We start from the raw sequence: 23,718 nt of genomic DNA, 5'->3' as shown, positions 1-23,718 counted from the left end.
TGGGAAAATTTGGGGAGCCAAATACATCTCCCGTGACTCATCTGTGGGTCCCGACCCATTGTTTTTCGGAAGCTGTTGTACCCCTAAACGTACAACTGCATAGGTTGTTTTCTCACAGGGTAGGCTTGGAACGTCGAATAGTTTTTTTTGTTTTTTTTTTCAATAATTAAAACAAGTGTTCCAATTTTTCATCTTCTTAAATGTGAATATGTTCTGTTTTCTTTGCTTTAAGTAACAAAGAAATCATTAAAACTTAATAATTTAGAACGTTTGTGGAGCGAAAACTAGACATTTGAGAACATCATGTGTACCTAAGTCAAGGGTCACTCTGTGGAGACCACCATTACGCACCGTCATGTTTCTTCAGAGTGTGCATTTTGAAGCTGACGCTCACTACTCAAATTAAACAACATCCTTTCTGATATGTGAAAGCCGCTATGGAGTCTGAGCAGTTTACACTACAGTCTGCCACTATTAGATGTCACACACTGAACCTCATTTTCCATATCTTCAACTTTTATTAATACATAGTATTTAATCATCCAGAAAGATGGTAATAATAATATTAATATTAATAATAATAATAATAACAATAATAATAATAATAATAATAATAATAACAATTATTATAATAAAACATTCCACATTGAGAATGGCACATGAGAGCGTTGCCAAAAGAACTGGCAGTTTCTTTCATGCGTCTCTCTGGGGCTGCTTCAGATCTTTGCTGGACAGCTTTCACAGTTCCCACAGTGGAGAGACTTCTTTAGCTCAATACTGGAAGATGACACTGTTAATCCTGCTTGGAAGAAAGAAGAAAAGAAAGAGTGAGGAAATAACTCCCACCATGTTTTTCCTCTTTAGTTGAGGAGACTCATACAAGTATAATTTCAAAGTTCTTTGTGGTCTTGACTCACTTCTGTCACCTCCACATTCTTGAATTGTCTGTTTTTCCCCCGTCTTTTCTGTCTTAGGTCGGGCTATCAGAACTTGGCACCCCCTGGAGGAGTTTGGTTGTATTGCTACAACGCTTAGCTGCCACTCTAGCGACGAGCAGCAACCACAACAGCATGGAGCTGGCTCTGTTGGCGGTGCGGAACCACGTGAACGATGCCATACTGCATGCTCAGCTGCACGGGCCTCGCATCACAGCCACAGTAAGTGCAGGTGTCTGATGGGGGTAAGATCTGCCTTGTGTGCTCTGTCTAATTGAAACTGTGTCCATAAAGTAAAGAGAGACTGATGCCAGACTCCTGATAGAGGTTTGGATGTCAAAGTAACTGTGTCTCACTGTGTTGAATGTAAACAACAAAGAGCAGAAAATGAAAAGAGGACCTTGGGCATTTCCTCTTAATCATTCCTACTCATATGCTGCCATAATGAAGTCATTTGAATTGTGGACACCGAGTGAGAAAGACTGTGGGTTTCGTTCAGCCTGGCATTCTGGAACTTCTCACAAAAGCCTTGTACCAAGGTGGGCTAAAAACAGCCTCATTCTTCAGAAAAGCCGGGGTTCCCCTCAGCCTCTGTGCGTGTATGTGTGTGTGTGTGTGTGTGTGTGTGAGAGTGTGAATACAGATCCAGTGCCAGACAAAGACTGTGGTTGGTGGGACAACCGATACCCAGAATGCAGCTTGGTTCTTAGTGATGAGAAAGTTTCAGTGGCTAATCTCTGGACAAACAGAAGACACACAAACGCACACACACACACGCACACACCATTGGATGAAGAAGTAGAGTAGCTGTCCAACTCCGATAGAACATTGTGGACTTAGTAGAGTAGATTCCTGAGAGGTAAACAAACACACAAGCAGAGGTTCACTGTCAATTGTGGCTAATGAGAAAATGCCACTTCATTAAATATTTGTCCGAGCTTCTGCTTCATTAGAGACGTCAGCAAAGACAACGGGGTTCAGCGGCTTACAGGTGTGACAGCCAATCCAATCCAACTTTATTCATAAATCACTTTAAAAGACAACAACAGCTGAAACAAAGTGCTGTACATGAGTGATGAATAACACAAATAAAATATAAAAACGTGGGACCTAATAGACCAAGAGCAAATACTGTAGAAAGTATAAAAACAACAAAAATGAACAAATAAAAGTCATACAAATAAAACTAGAAACAAATCATACTAGAATAAACCAACGTCTCATACTGGGTTGAAAGCGAAAGAGTAAAAATGGGTTTTAAAAGAATTTAAGGTCAACAGAGAACTATGGAATTAGATTTGTGTCAATATTTTCAAACAGCAGTTTTTAAGAAGAGATAGCGGTAATTTATGGATGTGAAAAAAGTATGTTGATAGTATTTACAATTGGTATTTATGTTCTCTATGATACGTTTAATGTTTTATTTAAATATATGTGTGTGTGTATGTATGTGTATGTGTATATATATATATATATATATATATATATATATATATATATATATATATATATATATATATATATATATTTATATATACACACACACATATATATGTAAATAAAACACTAAACGTATCATAGAGAACATAAATACCAAATGTGTATATATGTGTATGTTACACAAAATTGAACTTTAAGAAGAATTTTGATTTTCCAGCACAATATGAGTAACTGATTTTACTTTGTGGATCACTCACACACACACACATCCAGTCAAAATGTTCTGTTTGTAGTCACACATTTGATGCTATAGTCAGAGCTTATCGTACCCATACTTTTTGTGTCATAAATGGAATTTAAAGAAAACACACAACTACATTTAGCTCTGAAACTCATACCCTGCAAGAACAGAGAATGTTGTTCTCTCTCCCAGAAAAGGATGACGTCATTATTTTCTTGTAGGCCTCGTTTGGGAGTTCTTGCAGCTTGTTCTTGGCACATCATCTTGTGTGGTGTCCGACAACTATTGTGCCATTGGCCAGAAAGTTGGCGTGGTTAATGCAGAATGAGGAGGACTTCCCAGGAGTTCTGCGCTTGAGTTATGAAAAGTATGAAATGTCCTGGCCAGAACTAACTTTGTTCATGTTCCTGCCACCTTGAGGAAAAATAACAGATTTCTCTGTTCTTGAGTATTTACAGGCTTTAAAGAAAGAACAAAACTTCAAAATGAGTGTGCAAATAATGGAAGATATGAATAGATGCTAGAAACATTCAGCTTCTACCATTCCAAGTGATAATGTAAACTTGAGAAATAAAGGCTGTGGTTCAGTAGGTAGTGCAGGTTGTCTTGTAACCAGAAGGAAGAGGGTTCAATCCCCTCCTCTTCTAGTCTACATTCCAATGTCCCTTCACCAGACTCTTAACTCCAGAATTGCTCCAGGCAGCTGGCAGCGTGTGATTAGACCATGATAGAGCTGCATATTGATGTGAATGTGTGTGAATGAGTGATCATCAGCAATGATGAACCCACAATGCCTACGGTGTCCTCCTCAGGTGGAGAAGGTGTGTGGTCCACAGGACGCCGGTCCCATGATTACGAGAACAAAACCCACCGGCTCCCACAATGCAACTTTAGTGGCCGCTGTCGCATCGCTGACCTCAGAGGGTTCGTCTGTGACTTCACCCGCTCATCAGCGCCTGCAGCTGCAGTCCCAGAGGTGAGTCCAACGTGTGCACACCTGAAGAAATGTGTGAGAATAGAACGAAATCTGTTAGACGATAAAAATAATCTACTTATACTGTAGATGCTGTGTCAATTTGTTTATGTGTGCATGTTTGTTTTCCACAAGGTTGTTTCCTCTTAAAGGCTCCAGAGGTGACAAAAGTCGAAACCTGAAGAAAATGTCAAGGTAAATACATTTATATGACCTGTCATTAAAATTACAGACATGTTTTATATTTGTAATATAAGTGTCCAAATCATCTGACTTATTTCAGTAAAAATGTCTTAATATAAGATATTAATTATAAGGCAATACAAATATTCCACTTCTTATGTATGGGTTTTGCATAGCAGTGACTGAGGGTTCAGTCAATTTTATGCAACTCACTCATTTTTATTTTCTTCTCTCAATTTTAGTTATTTATATATTATTTTATTACACTTTTATTTTGAAATTCTGTCAGTGGCCCCCGGGTCATTTGAGTTTGAGACTCCTGGACCAAAGTATTGCTTTATTTGCATTCTACTGTTTATTATTTGATATTTAATTTCTTCCAAATGATATTTTCTTATAGGAAATGAACCCTGAAATCAGAGAACCCCTTAAATGAAAAGCTTTCTATCAGATTTTCAGTAGTTATTCTTTTTCAAATGTGCAGTGTCAGTTTCCCTTTTTCCGCCTTGTTTTCAGTATTATACCATAATCTATGGGGAAGGGATTTCACAGGCTATTTGTCATGACACCAGTATGGCTTAATTAGAAGAAATGATGGTTCACTGGTCCAAATCTCCCAGACAACATCCCAATCATGTCTCAAACGTCTCCTTCCTCAGGGAGTTTGAGGGATCTATACAACGGTACCAGTGGTTCTTCACAGAGCTCCCAGAGATGCTCTGCGAGAGCGAGATGGCGGTGGAGCAGCACACATGCTGGAGTGGCCGAGATGTTGCAGAGAGGTATGTGTGTGTCGAGTTGCAGCTTCTCATTTTATAGCAAGTGAATCTTTGCAGTAAGGGGAGCAGTACCTCAGTGTGTGGTCCTGGATAATGGCTTGAGAGAAGCATGTATTTTTGGCATTGGATGCTGGAATTCCGAATCACATAAATGCTACTATGTATTTACAGTATGTTGAAATGCAGCACTGAGTGCATGACAAAAATCATAGAGAAAGTACAATAAAGAATGAATGAATGCTTTTCTTGTTGTGGCACGACAATATTGAAATAGTCATCCTACAGTGCAAGCAACAAGATGAAATAGAAGACAGAAATAGAACAACAGGACAACACAGAATGCAAGTGAAACACCAGAAACAAACATTAAACGTGTATTAAGTCATCAGCCACGGTTAAGCTCAGACCTTTCCTCTCAGACCTGTGTCGTCATGAGGAAAATAAATAGAGGTGCAATCGTTAATTCTTCCCAATTACACCATGTGGTGCTGCCGCAGTGTTTAGCTTTGCTCTGTGTGCGTCTGTTATACACAGTGAGAGGTTTATTATTTTCCTTAACTTGATAACTTGATAAGAAAAGGTGCATCACTTGGATAGTCGTACATGACTGAATATTAATTTTACTCAGATTCATTTTGTGTGTGTGTGTGGCTATCAATAGTTGCCAGGGGAGGGGGTGGTGACAGTGTTGTGAAGGTTAGAGAGTTTGTTTCCAGACTCTTTCTCATGGTGATTACATTGGCAGCTTTAACTGGTAACAAGACAAATGGGCAAATACACACACACACACACACACACTCGCACACAGAGAGAGAGTCCACTCCATCTCATTTGGGAATTGGTAGCTGTGATGGAGAAGATTTTCATTAATGGTCTGGCAACCATAGGAAACAGACCATGTAGCTTTGCAAGGACATCCTACACACGCACAGAGTGAAGGCCACTAAACCTTGTATTAATGGTTTGGCCATTTCGTCTTGTGTCTGCTGATGTTTTTAAGAGAAGTGCAACGAGACTAACTTAAAAAAACATGGCTAAGTTAAAAAGAATCAATGCTCCTAAAGGTCCAGTGTGTAAAATGTCTGTATATACAGTGGATATAAAAAGTCTACACACCCCTGTTCAAATGCCAGGTTTTTGTCATGTAAAAAAATTACATCAAGATAAATAATTTCACAACTTTTTCCACCTTTAATGTGACCTATAACCTGTACAACGCAATTGAAAAACAAACAGAAATCTTTCAGGGAGGTGAAGTAAAAATAAACAACTGAGATAATGTGGTTGCATAAGTGTGCACACCCTTTAGGACATATAAAATGTAACCAACATTCATGTTCAACCTTCTGTGAAAACTTGTAATGTCAGTGTCTTTTTATTCACAGTAGAATGTAAGACTTTGAGACCACTTTCCCACTCTGAGCTCTTCCCCGTGTACGTCCAAATCCTTCAAACCAGTAATTCAACTTTAGTTTTGATTTAATTTGTTAGTAAAGCAAGGCTTAAGGTCACATATTCCGAAATCTCCAGCCGTCCAAGTCTGGGAAGTGAGTGTTAGAAGAGATGTTGCACTTGTTGGAATGCAGCCAGTCTGTGCCCCTCTGTGACCTCTTTACATCTTCCCTTCTCTCGCAACTATCCATCCACTCGTTCACTCCTTCCTTCGGCCGTCCATTCATCTCTCCATCCTTCCATTCAGACTTCCAATTCGTCTCCTCCGCCCTCTGACCCACTTCACTTTCCCCAAATGTGTGTGTCTTTGGTGAGAGCGCGTTTTATATGTGAGATTGAGAAAGAGGCGGCAAAAAGACAGGATGATGGATAACGGGGAGCCGATTACGAGATCGCCTTTCTCCTGGGTTTTGTGTGTTGATGCATGATGATGAAGGAGTGCAACATAACACGGTTCATGTGCTCCTGAACTTTCTAAGTTTCACGTCTTTGTTTTTTTACCACCTTTTCAAGGCCACTTGTTTTGGTAAATTTGAACAAAACAAGTGGCATTGAAAAACAACCCAAGTCCCAACGCCATATATTATAAAAGTGGATCATTATTATAATACACATTCATGAGAGCTGTTTAAAGAGTAATGTTTTAATCGTATTATGTGGTTGGTCTAATGCAGGGGTCTGCAACCTGCGGCTCTAGAGTAACATGTGGCTCTACAGCACCTCTGCAGTGGCTCCCTGTTGCACCATTTTTGTTTTTTGTTTTTTTCTTCTATATTTTAGAGATCAAGGCGATACACGAAAGTGGACGCCTACTAAAATACGCGTCACATCCTATGTCTACGTCAAATGCGATATTGAAAACCTCCCAAAAGTGTCTTGTCCATCTTTGGATTCACATAAATGACATGTAAAATGACATGTAACATAAGTATGCCTGCAGGTTTTCAAAGTTATTTCAAAGCGGGTTCCTTTTTATTTTATTCATTATTTGGTGGGACTCAACTACTGTATAACTTAATAATTCTGTGTTTTATTTCAAAGAGAGCCTACATGTGCCTTTGTTAACAGGTAAATACAGAAATGGAATGTCAGCAGTTTTCTTTTTGTATTTCGTAAATTTTAGAAATGCAACAAACTGTAGTTCTGTTATATGTAGTATATCTACATATCTTCATTTTATGGGTAAAATAGGTTTTGTGACTCCAGATTAAATTGATTTGGTTCTTTTAATAGTAAAGTTTGCTAATACCTTTTATTTTGTTAACAAAGAAAGAAAGAAACACATGGTCATGGTACACATAATCTGAAAAGGTAATCCTCGTGGATGTAAAGATACAATCTTCTTTAGTTTTAGGGCAGAACACAACACAAAATATGCACATTGTCACATACCACCTTCCTTATTGTCCTATTTTAGCAGATTATAGACAAGAACTGCAATCCAGTATACTAGAGCTGCAACTCTCCAAAATAATCTGTCGATTATTTTCTCGATGAATCATTTGGTATCAGAAAACCTTAAAAAATGTTGATCGTGTTCGTCAAACCTGGAAATGATGATGTTCTCAAATGTCTTGTTTTGTCCACAAACCAAAATGATTTCTTTATCCAGAGCAAAGAAATGAAGAAAATACTCACATTTAAGAAACTTAAACTATCGGAAATCTTGTTTTAATCATGAAAAAAGCTTCAAATCGATGATCAAAATAGTTGTCGATTAATTGTTTCAGCTCTACAGTATATAGACATTTAAAGTAACAGTCGTACGTAACAGTGTATATTCTTAATAACACCACTTAAATGTGTTTCTATTTAACAGTGAAATGAATATTTTAGATTGAAATCAAGGAGAAGACCAGTGGTCTAAATGCATTAAGTGCAGCACTAAAGGCAGAGTGCTGATCATGTTTATAAACACTTTTTTACAGTTACAGTTAAATGTGGTTTCAGTTGGAACTGCAATAGCTGTGTTTTTCCAAAAGAGGGAAGCATTGTACCACCAGCACCACCACCATCATCATCATCGTAGTAAGTAATCACACTGACACATTCCTTCCACCTCTGAGGATCTGCCACACCCCTTTTTTTACGAGTTGTGTATTTTTACAATAATTAATTATCTATCAATCATCAGCCATTACCAGCTCAGCTCAGCTCAGAAGGTTGTAAAGTGAAAGAGTAAGAAATGCTCAGGAAGAGGACAGAGGAAATGAGAATAAGAGCATTTCATTCAAACCACTTAACATTAATGTAGCCACTGAGTTTTTGACTGAACTGGCTGAGACACTTAAAACCAAACTTAACAATCTGAGGAACACCATTTTTCCAGATGCTTTTTGTTCCGACAGTTGATCTCTGTTAAATGATATAGTCTCTATAGATGTTGGGCTTTAATGTCCACTTCACAGCTCATAGTTTAAGGTGTTTAAAGACTACTTTGATCTCCAAAGGATGCAAAAAAGTAGTTTCCTGAATTCCTGGTTGTCCCGAACGGAACAGCAACAAGGCTTTCCGAGGCCCACTGAGCAGGCTAGAAGTTGAATTCCAAATCTCCATTCCAGTATACAAAAGAACTTGATCTTGTGTGTGTGTTTTCTTCACACTTAGGAGATTGATCTTAGAAGCCCGAGTCAAGACCTGACAAATACGGGTGTCACTGTACAGACACCTCACATGTCTGTCGCAGGGCTGAGACAGAAGATGTTCTGTGTGTGTTGCCATTAGCAACCCGGCAGTAACTGAGGGCAACCGCAGCAGATCGACATTATATTTGTGGCGCTGGTCTATTGTTCTGGAGAGTTTATTAAGTGTCGCTCACAGTCGCGCCTCTCGGGGTCGTCTGCAGCACACTTGCTTCTGTCGTCGGATCAATAACTCGTTCACAGCGCTGACAGTTTGCAGCATATTCAGCAGGAGAAATGCTGTAGATGCTGTTCATATAAAGCAAAATCCCACGTCACACAGTGGGAGCTTTTATTGAAAATGTAAATGAGTCAATTTATTAGATAATTATGGTCAGAGGCTACGTCCACGCCTCAGATGAGCCCGCAGAGCTTTCCGAGAGGACGACTCTAGGTTCGTTCTCACCTTTCAGGGAACCGGGTGAATTCCTTAACCTAAAGTTTAACATTCCTTTCACCTCGCTCATGTTTCACAAAACTAAAAAGTTACACACAGACAGATCACTGATGCTTTTTTTTCCAGCCCTGTCACTGATTGAACGCTAATTTATGTGCCGACTCTGTTTGAACTCATTAATTTTGATTAAATTTCATATCACAGACAAGGGAAACAAAAAACAGCTCAGAACCTGTTAATCGTGACATGATCTTTCAACGGGCAACATTCAGCCATAAATCTTGAAAATAAAACAACTAAGTCATACATGCAGCAAACCTGAGTCAGTTATCGTTTCAGCAAGGCAAGAGTGCTAACCACTACTAGTGGCTGGTTTTAGCAATAAAAAAACATTTGGCTTGCTGATTTTGCTCCTTTCCTTCATCATACTGCTGATTTTCTGTCAGATTTATGACCGACATATTTAAGAGACTTCAGTGCGGGGGTGTCAAGCTGTTTACTATTTTTGCCTTTTCTGTGCTTAACTGCCAAATGCACTTCTATGCAGTCAATATTATTAGAACCCATCAAAAATACAGCTGAATCTGTGATAATGTTCATGTCTCCACTGCATTAGTTCCTCTCTAAGGTTGCCTATAATGTAGAAATGTGTTGACAAGCTTCAAGAAAGAGTGTGGCTCGAAATATCTGCATGTTTGCTGATTATAGCGAATCTAATTTATTGATGCGCACCGAGTTCCCACTTATCAACAAGTGCTTGGGCTCATAATGAGGTGTAATTATAATCCTCACCGCTGCATTTTACACGATTAGGCCAAGTGGTCTTCCTTTAACAGGAGACACGTAATAACAATCCTGTAAATCATTTCATGCTCTGGAAAGAAAAGCCCCGTGGTCTACAGCTCCAGTTGCCACAAACTGTCCTGTAATGATTTCACTAATGCTTTTAATCGTTCTGTTTTCTTTGTGTCTGACAGGCTGTCGAGGTAACAGAGCGAAGTCTGCTCAGCCAACCTTAAAAAAGTCAAACGTGTCGCCTGAATGATTTCTAATGATGAAGGTTCATTCATTCATTTCTTTCTTTCCTTCCTTCCTTTAAGCCCTTTCTGGTGATTCATGAACACGTGGACCAGTATCCTGTTATTAACAGTAATACTCAATCATTATGTTTTGTGCACGTCGGTACATTTACCCAGCTATTCCTGGTTTTTTATTAGCTCTCTAATCCCAGATATGGGGTAAGAAACAATATTAAATTCCTTGTTTACACATCTTTTATGAGACTGATGAGATTTGATGAGAATAAAAGCAGTTTCCAGGAAGGTAGTGTTTGAAACTTTACTCTTTTTTTTTAAATGTGGCAATCCAAACGGGATCAGTGAAGTTAGATTAGTGGGTCAGACAGTTAACTTTGGGCTTAACTCAAACTGGATTTATGAGGCTTACTTCCACGCTTTAATAAACTCACAGGTCCAACTTGCACTTAAGAGTTTTGCTGAACTATACTCAAGATAACAGAGTCTTTAAAAGTATTTAAAGGCGTCGCTGTCATAAAAACTTCTGTCTCAAACTTCAGAACATTAGGTGATAGAACATTTTATCAAGTGTAAAGGTTGCGCACTGTGCCAGCAAAGGCCAGCAAGAAACCTCATTGTGTCTTTATAGTTGTATTACAGTGCAGTAAGGGTTTATAGTGCAGTTATGGAGCCACTGTAGCTGCACTGCAGGCCTTTTTCAGAAAGTTATTGTCGCACCTGAACTGTGGCTGGTCACCTGAGGCTGAAACACTGATTTTCAGTCACACACAAACCCTCAGCTCCCTGTGATCCTGGTCTCCACACTGAGTCAAATATTATTATTTAGTTGCTCTTATCATAAAGTGAATGAAGTAATGTAAAAGCACAATTACACGCCACCTCGGGAGTATGTACATGAGTGTTTATTCTACATTTTCCTTATGTTTATAAGTCAATTCATAAATGAGACATTAACAATGAACACACAACACCCAAAAACAGATGTTTGGTGATAGTGAACTCAACGAAATGTGTCATGGTAACCAGGAAGCACATGAATACCAGGGTGTAAAATGAATATTTCATTAAATTGCATTGAAAAGTTTTAGCACGAGGCTCTGCGATGGACTGAATGAATGAATGAATGAATGAATGAAGTTTTAATATGAATAGCAAACTGCCTTTGTTGCTACTGGTTCTGCTGTGTTTGAGTTCAGTGAGTGATTCATTCATTAGCAGCTAAAGAGGCCATTGTTGTTTTGCTTTTATTACTTTGACCGTCATTTTTTTTTTACTATGGTGAAAAAAAAAAAGGTGCTTTCTCTTGAGATCTAGGATGACTGAGGATGATTGCAAACAATTATTTTTTTGAATAATGTTAATTATGACACTTTTATGATGAGACACTGGGAGATTCTGATCTAAACCCACAGTGTTTTTGGAAGAGTTCAGTTGGAGGAGGAGGAGGAGGAGGAGGAGGAGGAGGATGTAGTCACCTCACTACATTTTGTGCTTTTCCTGTAACTAAGGCAGTTTTTCCTCCAGGATTCATCTCTGCATTGGCAGCAGAAACCAGCATTACTGTAATAATGTGTGTCTCATCATGAAAGAAAAGCAAAGACGGGTAGTAATTATATGGCTAATAAAGGTCGGTCCAGTCTCCATGAGGTTCTTAAAAAAGATCTTAAAAAAATCGAATAAATTAATTTAAAAACCAAGTGTGAAAAAAGTTTCTCAAGGCTAATTTATAAATTGAATTACCAGTGTCAACACTGTCAGAAGCAAACTAAGCTGAACTTGAGGACATTAAAAGGAAATTATTTTAACATAGCACACAAAAACCTCTGGCAGGGTCTGAGTTCAGACCAGCAGAGTCAGCATGGCTCCAGAGGCTCAGCATCTCTTTTCGTTAAATGACTTGAACTCATTTTTGATTCAATATCCCTGCTCACTGGTTCCCACAATCTTTATTTTCCCTGGTTGCCATAGCTGGAGTATGTTTGTGTTTTTTTTGGAGGGTGTGGTGAGTGACTTTGGTGGCTGATTGTATTAGCTAGCAAAGCTGGTTTGGAACTTGGAAACATGGGGGAAAAAAAAGAAATATATGACTCATAAACTGCTGTTTCATCCCTTCTGCTTTTCTGTCACGTCATCCTTCTTGAGATCCACCCACTCCAACCCACACCCATACGAACACAGATAAAAAAAAAGAAAAAAGATGTGATACTTGATCAGAGATACAACGGGAAATAGGACTACGCTGCTTTCACTTTCCAAGACTCCACCCGATTAATCGGTTTTGTTTAATTGGAAGAAGCTCAGTACAGACTAGTAATTACAGGAAAAACAGAGAAGCAAATACAGCACTAAAGTTACTACTAAAAGTTGAGAACTGCAATTGTTAACAACTATCAACAGTGAAGTCATTCTGAAATGTATTGGTTTCTTGTCCTTGCAGTGTCCTCTCTGCCTTATCTGATGTTTTTAAGCATGGTGACTTAAACCTTTATCATTTTATTGCTGTATGTTTTCATGGTTGGGTGTATTATTATGTATTGTTAATCCAATGTGAGCTAAGGGATGCTTGACTCAATCAAGTGGTTTCAATTTATGATGATTCGGCCAAGAGATGAGCTTAGAGTTAAGTGCTTTATGTGACTCATCTGCTCATAGATTTTTTTGACCAGAATTAAAGTCTCCTTCTCTCTCTCTCTCTTTTCCTGTCTGTCTCTAGTTATCCCGGTCATGTGGTTGGCAGCACTTTAAAAGCCCAGAGGGAAAATCCAGAGGTGACTGTTCGTAACACAGATCCCGTCCTGAAGAGGACGAAACAGAGACTGGAACAGCTAACACAGGTAGAGACACTTTTCACAGTCCCTCCAAATTAGATATGTCCGTCCGTCTGATGTCTTTTGCGCCGCTTTTGAGGGTTGTTGGCACGAAATCCCAGCTGACACTGGGTGAGAGTTCGGGGAACACACTGTGGACAGTTTGACAGCTTATCACAGGGACAACATAAGCCTTTTTTTAAGAAATGAACCATTTTCCAGACGTTGTCAGTCAAACACACCTTCTCTGCCACTATACGTTTCATGATTGCACCTAGATCAACATCACATAGACAGGCTATTCCTTTGAGCATATTGACATGAAATTAATTTATTTGTTTCCTGTAGTCTCAGTCAGGCCGTGATGTTTACTTTCCTTCAACATATGAAGTTTTTTTTCGTCTTCTTTCATGTGTTGTTGAGTCAAAGTTATGATTCATTTTATATCACATTTTTAGTAGTGATATGAATTAGCAGTAATTGTGAAGAAGTCACAAATGAGACTGTTTTTTCTTCTTTTTTTGTTCATAAAAACGAGCCAAGTGAACTTTGAACTGATACGTATTTCCTAATTTCACAAATTCAATCCGATTTTAAACATTTTGAGTACTCTTTGCTCCTGTGTGTTTATATAGTTGGTGAAAATTTATTTTTCATCAGATTGCCTAGGTTGTGCTGAATAAAAGGATATAACTATAAAAGGACACTCTATGTTGCATATTCTTATAGCCTCTGTATATACTTTATGTTTAAACATAGTAATGGAAGAAAGCAGTCAAAATGCTCTGTGTTCTAAGAGTGGAATCTGGATTTATATCAGTGCAAACCGTTGTTACCTTAATGAAACAAACATAGAACATTTGGATTAAGTTGTTTCATGTGGACACATTGTAGTAATGTCCTGTTCCCTGTGCACACCCAGTTCCTCTTAAAATGGTTCTGTAACCAGTCAGCTTTGCTTTGACATATTTTTCAGTCACAACAAGCTGCAGTGATGACAGAAAAAGTAATGAATTATTCTGGCAATCAATAAGTCAACTTTCCAAACATTAATGCTGAATGATTTATACTTAGAGCTTTACAGTTATTGCATTTCAGTCTCACTTCATACTTTGGGAAAACACAAGTAATTATAATTTGTGTCCCACTATGCTGCATATTCAGTGGCCTCTGCTGTAAGCCTGTAATTTGGAAATGTACTCTTATTTCGCTCGCGCTCACCTTGACCACAGCACCATAACATATTATGGTGCTTAGATTTCTGCAGAAATTATGCCATACTTTGCCCCTAATGAATGGAATTATTCATATCTATATTTAAGATAATGATGCTATCAAACAATGATGCTATTTTTAGTGTGATCTTTGGATGTTATCATTAAAATAACATATTAACATCGCATTCCTGATATTTCTGTAGTGTGATGCACAGTCAATACTGCATGGCGCTGAGAGTGTGTTTGTACTCTGGCATAAAAAGTGACCTTGTCAGGACCAGTAGTCCTCATGGAGTCCAAAACCTGGTCCTAATGTGGCGGAACCTCATTTCTGAGGAACTGGATGCATTTGGTGCTAATATTTGAAACATGGTAAGGGTAAGATTGGGTTAGACATTAACTTGTTTTAGTTAAGGTAAGAAATGAATGGAAGTCAATGCAGAGTCCTTAAAAAGATAGCTGTGCAAACTTTTGTGTGCGTTCATATAATATGTTTGGCTTTGTGAGGACATTTTGGCTGATCCTCGCCTCTTAAAGGATTTTGGGGGTTAAGACCTGGTTTAGTTAGGGTTAGAATTGGGTTTAGGTTAGTGTAAGGGGCTAGGGAATGCATTATGTCTCTTAGGGTTCTCACTACGAACATGTGTGTATGAAATCATCATCCAGCTCTAAGTCATTCATTATCATGTCCGATGTGAAGCCCTGCTTCATCCAATAAATTCAAATGTCAGCAGCCCATCCAGCAGAGACATAGATGAACACACATACGCAATAATACATTAATTAAAGCACCAATTTAACCTGATTTATGCAGCACCTTCAGAGACATTCTGGACAGCACAGCACAGCACAGCACGATGGTGATCCATAAAGTAATATAAATATAATCCATAAAAATTATGCACAGAATCCAAGTACGAGTCAATATTTGTGCAAAAGCTTGTGTTCAGAACTCTCAAGTGACAGATTGATTTGTGTAGAGCAGAGAAACAAATGGTTTGACGTCAAAGAAAATCACAGCTAACAACACATTTGTCTGTTGTTGGTTTCTTTTACATTACATTACATTACATTTAGCAGACGCTTTTATCCAAAGCGACTTACAATGGAATCAAGTACAGTTAGCCGGGGGTGTAATCGAACTTGCGACCATGATGTCTTTCGTACACAAGGTAGGGTCTTAACCACTGAGCCACTCCTTTCTTGTTGTGGCATCTACAGTTAACCCTTTAACACCCAAGCCTCAAAATGTCCGTCTTTATTTTTTGCTTATTTTAACCGTAAAAGGGCCAGTAAATGATCCTGTGAGTAAGTGCTTTTGCCCATTTTTCCAGAATAACTTTCAGTATCTGGCAGTTTTTTCCAATTTACTGCATGTTAAAATAGTATGTTAACAATTTTAAAATGACGAAAAACTGAAAAAACCACTATAGTTGTACACGAGCACCACATTTTGTGCGTTGAATTTGAAATTTGAACAGTATAAAACATATTTAACATAACATTTGTTTGAGTCTTTGTCTCAATGTGCAAAATCAGGACAAAAAACTAAAACTATGTACAGGCGCCTTTCCAACTCTTTCTCTCTGGTAACTAAGACACTGATTCGCTGGCTTCCTGGAACAGTGCAAGTGAAATTACCGCAAATAACCACACTTTGACTTTGACATGCACTTTCTCATCTTTCAGAAACCAATGGAATTTTTTTAGCACAAACTATTGCGTAATTACGGTAATGCAAAGTCCACTGCATGTACTATATATAAAAGGCTCCATAATTCTTTTTTAAATATCATTCAAACTAAATTGTTCAATAGCTATCGAATATTTTTAGTTGCAGATGTTCATGTGTTTTATTGGGGGGGCTTTTTCCATTATTTATCGTTTCCCCCTGGGGAGGTTCTGTCTTTGCTTTGTCTAATTTAGGTGGTGTGTGTGTGTGTGTGTGTGTGTGTGTGTGTGTGTGTGTGTGTGTGTGGATTAATCATGTTACATTCACACGGAGGAAACACTTAGTCAGCATGGCCTCGTGCCATTGACACAAACACACAACACATAATATACAACGTGTAATCATTTATACATGGGATCTGCTCTTTTAGGGCCATTCATTTAATGTATCCTGCACGTGCCCTGTCATTAGAGGATTTAAAGCTGCAGTAGACAGGATTTCTTGAGAATTACTTGATAATTCAGTCTTAAAAACATTCATGTTTTGGAATGGCAGCGCTCTTTTCTGAGCCCCTCAATTTCTGCCACTGTTGTGTTGCGTTTATTGTCTGACGCTCTTCACAATTTCTAAAGAATGGGGCATGAATGAGCTACGGCTAAGTGTCAACAGCCAATGGGAATGTGATCTCCCTCTCAACTGTCCTGTGATTGGTCAGTGTCTCCCATCACTGGCCAGACTTCCCCAGGGTTCCACAGAGAGCCGGAAAGAGGTGCTCAAGTCTTGTCCTTCCCCAGATCAAACGTTTTTACAATTTGCTGCTCAGGAAGTATTGTTGAATTATTGATTAATAACACAAAAAATATGTTTCCTAATTCCCCTGAGTCTTCTCTGAACCTTCTGATGTAATCACATGCAAAACATGCAGCACAATAAGGTCCACGTTAGAATGATGTTTTTGGACTTATGTTATCTTCTGGAGTGATGATGATGATCATGATGATGGTGATGATGTTACAAGGCTAAAACATGATCAGATTTAATACAGCTCATCTGCATTGCAAACTATTTTTGCTCATAAAGAGCATGCTTTTTCTCTTTTCCATCCATTTGACAAATAAGAATATAAGACACACAAACAAACCCCATGTCCTTTTTAAGATCCAGGGAATGGGTTGTTCATAGAGGGTGGAAGCCGTTCATCAGAGGCACATGCATTAATGCTGGCCATTTATTAATTACTATTCATGCCTGTCGTGTGCCATTTACACTCTGGCACTGCTTGGATGAGAGGAGGGAGGAAATATGAAGCAGGACAAAGAAGCATCCTTGGAATTTTAATTATTTTGCGTTAAACGGGTTGGTGTTCTTTAAGTTTTTTTTTACTCTCTCTGTCTTTCTTCAAATCTTCTGTAACCTTTCACTGTCCCAGATTGTATTACATGTTAATTAGACCTTTCAGCGGGGGGGATTATGTTTCACACAGGCTCTGCCCTCTAATGGGGCAATTAAAAGGTGTATGTTCCTGCTCAGCCAATCAGGAAGAGCCTAATCAAGCCTGTGAGGGCTGCCCTTCTATTGAAAGGGTCGTAGACTCAGCATTCTTCATCCAACCTTTTTTTTCCTGATGTGGCAGCGAATGACAACATGGCTGAGGATAATTTTAGAAATGATTTGCTCTTTCTGCTTTGACTTAGTCTCATAAAACCTTAATTCCATCAGTGAGACAAGAGTTAGTCTCATCACAGGCCTTTAGTAACATCACATGGCAAATGCTCTACATTTATTTGCCAATTAAATCCTGAGTTAAGCCTAATATAAGTACTGTTAACAGAGTACAACATACAACGCTTTAGTGGAGGCTGTGACAATTTTTAGACATAGTAAAAACAAACTATGAAAGAAATCTTATTTTTCTTTATTTTTTATAGGATTGCTGTTGGGTGTGCAATATAAGCTCTAACTTATATCACGATATTACATCTTGATATCACAATAATGCTAGCTAGCTATCGAGCTAGCTAGCTAAACACAACAGAATATTAGTAGTTGTAGTAATATGTGAGAGATATTTCAGGTAATTTCAAACTAAAAGTGTCTGTGTTCATATGGAACAGCATTTAGTTCACCATAAAAGTTTATTTATGATACAGCATTAATCTTTTACTCAAAAAACAGAGAGAAATAACTTGACTCATCTCAAACTCAGGCCGCGAGTTTGAGACGTCTCTGTCCTACAAAGTCATCGATACTGTTAATATTGCAAAGTGTAAGTTGTTGATTATTTTTAATGTAACACGGTCCTGTCTTTCTTGTATAGAATTTCATTTGTTGAGTTGTTGTTTTCTGCTGTCCGTCTTTTTTTTGTATTTTTATAACAACGTCCACACTGTTGCCAGAAGTTTTTCCTGCATTAATTATCATTAATTAGACGGCACAGACATGTCTGGGGCTACAAGCTTTGAATAATTTCACTCACTGACACGTTATTGGTATCGCTGGAGAGTTTCAATGCCACATGGACCAAGTTAAAATTCTAACCTTTTCACATGATTAAAGAAACACAGTCATGGTGGAAACCTAGCTGTATTGTATTTTTGTCCTCCCTCAGACCTAATTTGCAGTCCAGTGGCACAATGGTGAATCACCGCACACAGTCTCGTCTGTCTCCACGTTCCCCTCGGACATATTGTCATATAATAACCTTGGTTCGCCTTGTTTCCCCAGCTGTCCACATGTCCACATGTCTGCCTCCTTAATGCCCAACCACCATCTACCTAGTAAAGTGAGTCACACCAAAATAAAAAGGTAGACTCTATCTCAGATTGGTATTCCAGAGCATCAGTGAAATGCTTTACCCATTTTATGTCCATGTTCTGTTCTGTTCGTACACATTCATCAGCAGGGAAGCAACAGAACAACAATTGTGCGTATGATTTGCATAAATTACAGCACATTACAGCTGAATATTACTTGTAAATTACTTTATATTGACACACAAACATTATGCAGTTGTGAGTAATATTTAAAAAACATCTGTGCTCCACCATGGCATTGTTCTATTTCATGTGCTGGACAGAGTTGTTTTTAGGAAATATAAATCATTAATAATAATCTATGTGACATCTCACTATCTGTATAAAGAATGTTGTTACCTTCTGGCAAAATAAAACAAAAATAAAAATGTGAGACTAATACATCCTCCACCTTATCTCTGGCTTCAGCTAAAATGTATGTATCGCCCGCCTTAACTCACCTCACAATACGCATTCATCATTTTGTGAACCAATTATATTTCGTTGTCATTGTTTTCACCTGAAAATCGAATGTTTTTTTTTTCCTTAGTTTTAAATTTTGACAAAAATGTAATCTTCTCATATTTTGATAAATCCACAAATACTGTAAATACTGAATATTTGCCCCAATAATTGAAATAATTTTATTTTATCTGGTCTTACAGGACATATCACACTGAATTCCCTGAACAGTAAAGTATGGATTCATGCAGAGACACTATGACCTCAATTACCCTTTGATCTTACCCTATCATGCGTCTATTTTTCCTTGGTATTTTTTGTTTCTGTGCATGATTTATCATTTTTCTTACATTATTGCTGTTTTATTGTGATTGTTGAAGGAAGGATTTCACTTGAAATAAATAATTACCTGCTTTCTTGATGTGAAAGTGATGCCACTGTTACAATATTCTGAAGCAGCAACAAATCAACAAAAAATAGCATACGGTCTGAAATATCATGCTTATGTAAATTTGCTTGTGTGTGTATTTTATTTAGGGGCTGTTAGTGGAGCTTGGCTGGGCAAGAAAAGCACGAGTGAGAGTTGAAGAAGAGGAAGGAGGGAGCACGCAGACAGACAGAGGCAGTGGAAGCGACTGTGATGATGAAGATGGCTGTGAAGCATCTGGCGGGGAGATGGGTGAGTCACTCAAACACATCATTGTTTTATCTAGATTCAGGTAATGCCTAAACCTAACCTTAACTCTTTAAACAGAGGGGTACAAACAGAAGCTCTTAGCAGACACAGTGTGAAATAATACACTAATCATGGAAGAATATAGTGATCACGTCTAATCAAACAGCCGGATCTGGGCTACAAGACAGAATAAACTTAATAAATGTGTCTTTATTTACTCCTCACAAGTAACACATAACCTAACCACAATTCAAATCTTAGTCCTAAACCGAACCAGAAATTTAAACATTAAATAAGACCAGGTTATGGTCCACACAAGGTCCCAAAAAGGTAACTAATGGTGCTTTGCCACTATACGGTCCCAGCACGGCTTGACTGCAGGTTATTTTGCTTTTCCATTAGCAATAGTACCTGGTATTTTTTTAGTACCTGCTCTGGCGAGGTTCGAAACGAGCTGAGCTGATACTACGCGTGACATCATCAGACTGCCGGTCACAGAGTGTCGTCGCTGGAAGAGTCATGAGCGTGACATCTGACACAAGAATCAAACTGAACAATGCTGAACTGTAGATCAGTTAAAAAGACTGAAATCCTGAAATTAATCTCTAACATTTAGCAAAGGAAATGTCTAAAATGTCAATATTTAACAGAGGAGTCGGGTGTATTTAGCGACAGCACAGCTGAAAATAGTTTGTGTGTTTTTTTTATTATTTATTAGGATCCCCATTGGCTTCCTGGGGTCCTTCTTTTAAAAACAAAACACGTGTATCATGTGTAAAACTGAGTTATGGCAGTTTCATGCAGCCGTGCTGTGATGACCCCGCCCACGTTGAGGAGGTGCTAAAGTAATGGAAAACAAACTAAACCTTGTAGAGTCGAGCCGTGCCACACTGTGCTGTGCCGAGGCGAGGCGAGCCGGGACTATGTAGTGGAAGGTGGAAAAGCGCTAAAATACAAGTACACACAGATGAGCTACACAAATGGGAAAAATCAACATGCACATACACATGAGTGATGCAGTTTCAAGCTTTTCTTTGGCTTATAGAAATATAGGGATGACTGATGTAATGAAGTATATACTCACCATGACTCTACTTACTCACATACATAATAAATAAAAGGCAGCACCCAAAGACAGTTCACTGGCATGGTTGGAGAGAGAGGAGGGTTTTTTCTGTCTTTCTTTCTTTCCTGTGCCAGCAGGGAAATGCCCAGAGGCAATGATAATAATGATACTCTCTCCCTCCCTCCCTCCCTCTCTCTCTCTCTCTCTCTCTGCTGCCTCAGCAGTTCTTTTTCCTCCCTGACCAGAATAAAAAACATCCAGGTCACCCCAAAAACAGAAATGAAAAAAAAACCTCCCAAATGAATTATCCACTTATTGCTCGCCTTTGCTTATCGTGCTTACACTTTTATTTGACATAATGCCTGTCACAGAGATATCCAGGGGTCCCTGATGTCACTCCACAGAGTAAACAAAATACAAATCTGGTCTTGTTTCACTTGTTTATGAGAAAACTTTGCTATATATTGAGGTTTTGCCAAAACACTGCTGGTGTCACCACCTGCCCCAGACTTACATCACACCTCACAGTCAGGTGAACCTACAGCGCTTTCTATAAAGGACGACTCTAGCTCCATATTCCTGTTGTATTTCAACTTTTGCCTCAGCATCTCATTGCATCGCTCATGTTTCAGAGAACCAAAGTGTGCTACCATGTCCCTTTATTAGCAGAACTGTTAAACTCCACTATGGAGAGATTCATGTGGAGCTCATAGGCTGAATCTGCATTTAGTTTGGATTGAATACAACGGATATTTGTTTAGATTTACAAGTTTTTGCACTACAGCTTTAAACTTAAAAGTGTTTTCAACAGGATGAGTTAAGACACGAGTTAAAGATCCAGTGTGTAATAATTAGTGACACCCAGTGGTGAGACTGCAGATTGCAGAGTGATGTGGTAGAGTGAGTCGTATTTCAACTGGAAGATCGTGGGTTCAATTCCCGGCTCCGCTAGTCTACATGCCGATGTGTCATTGGGCAAGACACTTACATAAGCCCAGGTTGCTCCTGACGGCTATGGGAATGGGTATGTAAGTGAATGGGTGTGAATGGATGAATGGCAAAGCTGTAGTGTAAAGAAGCTTTCTCAAGGGCATCTGAGAACTATCGTGGCATTTACTAGAAATAATACAACCTCTGTTAACTGTGATGAGTTTTCTACTCTGTCTGCTGTTTCCTCCCTCTTCATCAATGGTTTAGGCTTCAGATTAACGTGGACATAAACGCATAGCAAGCTCCTCCATCAAACTGTGAAATGCCATTCAGGCAGACCTGGCAGTGCAAGTTGGCAGCCTCGTTACATTTGAACGGCTTATTCTAAGGCCACAAATACCAAACAAAGCAATTATACACTTGGACAAACATACTTGTAGCTGCATACATTATGTTTGGGTTACGTGTTCCTTTCCATGTCATTTGTTGTGTGTTGTTTCTGTGCTCGCGGACATAGGAATGTGTTTTCTGATGATGTTGTTTTTGGCGCACACAAGCAGTGTCGAGGCTGAAGAAGTTTTGCTTAAGTTTAAAGTTTGTAAGAAACGTAAACTGTTGGAAGGTATGTTTCGTTCCTGCTGACTTATTCCCTCAGTTATGTGCGGCCAGTGCGTAATTATCACACATGTTTTAATGTATTAATAATAATAATAATAATAATAATAATAATAATACATCATATTTTTATGGCGCTTTTCTTGACACTCAAAGACGCTTGTCAGTTCGACGGTGGATTGAGATGCACTAGATGACGGATGTGTAAGAACAATTTGATTTATCCTTTATTTGGCCAGGAAGGTCCCACTGAGATACAGAATCTCTTCTTCCAGGGAGTCCTGATCAAGATAGCAGCACAAATAGTACAAATAATTATGGAGACAAAATCATTTTAGATATAAAACTCAGAGCAGAATATAAAAGCTAAAAGGAAGTAGTTAAAGGAGAGTAATAAAGAGAGACATAATAAAAGTAAAAAAAAAGATCCTCGATCCGAACCCCTCAAAAAGTCAAATGTAAAACAACATGTTTCTTTAATCACGGTCCTTAAAACACCTTTAACCCTTCATTGCCGACATGATTTGGCATGCGTACTTCTCATCACCATAACACCTTTACCATTTGTGATATCTAGAACATTCAAAAACTATGGACTGGCGATCTGTCCAGGTTGGCACAGCACCTCGCATGACCCTCATATGGAGGATAAAGCAGTAGAAGATGGATGGATGGATACCAGAAAGCAGAGAAATAGAGCTTTGCGCCCATATACTTGCCATTACGATAGCCCTCTGGACTTCCGTGGAGTCTATGCGAGTCTACAATCATAAAATCAAAATAAATCCAGACGGCCTGATTATCCTGATAACACCTTTATTATCATAAAGGTGTTTAAAGAAGGCGGTATCTGTAATGAAACTATGTTTTGCAGCACATTTCATGTCCAAAGTGCATAGAAGGAGAAAGCAGTTTTCCCAAATTCTGAATTCATTCTAGGAACATTTAGGAAAAGTCAGACGATAGACCTGGTGCTATAGTTGCCGATGTGATATGATAAGAGGAATATACACAGTATTTGACCTAATAAGGCATTTTATATTAAAAAAGCAGCATTTATGCATTTTCCTCCTCTGGTTTAGAGACAACCAACCTGCAGTAAATCCATCATTGATAACAGTAATAACACTTATATATATAATATACTTGATTTCTGCGAGCTAACTTTTACACACTGTAACTTTAAATAGAAGATTTAGCTGAAAAAGAATGAATTCAATTTATACCATCCACCATTTGTGTCTCTCCTCTTCCATCGTCAAATGAACATGTCTATGATGAATCATCTAATCTAAAATTCAACTACAACTGGACTGAGTCAATCAAATGTGATTGACAATAATCAATTTGGGGGCGTTGGGGT

General features: G+C 38.5%; 1 protein-coding gene across 1 annotated transcript in view; it reads left to right on the top strand.

Annotated features, from left to right (window-relative positions):
- The window catches only part of LOC131465106 (glypican-5-like), a 48,836-nt gene that overhangs the window by 9,769 nt on the left and 15,349 nt on the right, over nucleotides 1–23,718 (top strand). The window contains exons 4-9 of the mRNA XM_058637453.1: nucleotides 975–1,157; nucleotides 3,429–3,592; nucleotides 3,725–3,784; nucleotides 4,432–4,554; nucleotides 12,832–12,952; nucleotides 19,606–19,747. Of these exons, the coding sequence (XP_058493436.1) occupies nucleotides 975–1,157; nucleotides 3,429–3,592; nucleotides 3,725–3,784; nucleotides 4,432–4,554; nucleotides 12,832–12,952; nucleotides 19,606–19,747 (793 nt within the window). The remainder of the gene's footprint in view (nucleotides 1–974; nucleotides 1,158–3,428; nucleotides 3,593–3,724; nucleotides 3,785–4,431; nucleotides 4,555–12,831; nucleotides 12,953–19,605; nucleotides 19,748–23,718) is intronic.

The sequence above is a fragment of the Solea solea genome, chromosome 9 (genome assembly GCF_958295425.1).
Source record: "Solea solea chromosome 9, fSolSol10.1, whole genome shotgun sequence".
NCBI classification, from domain to species: Eukaryota; Metazoa; Chordata; class Actinopteri; order Pleuronectiformes; family Soleidae; genus Solea; species Solea solea.
This window is presented reverse-complemented; position numbering and strand designations above follow the sequence as displayed.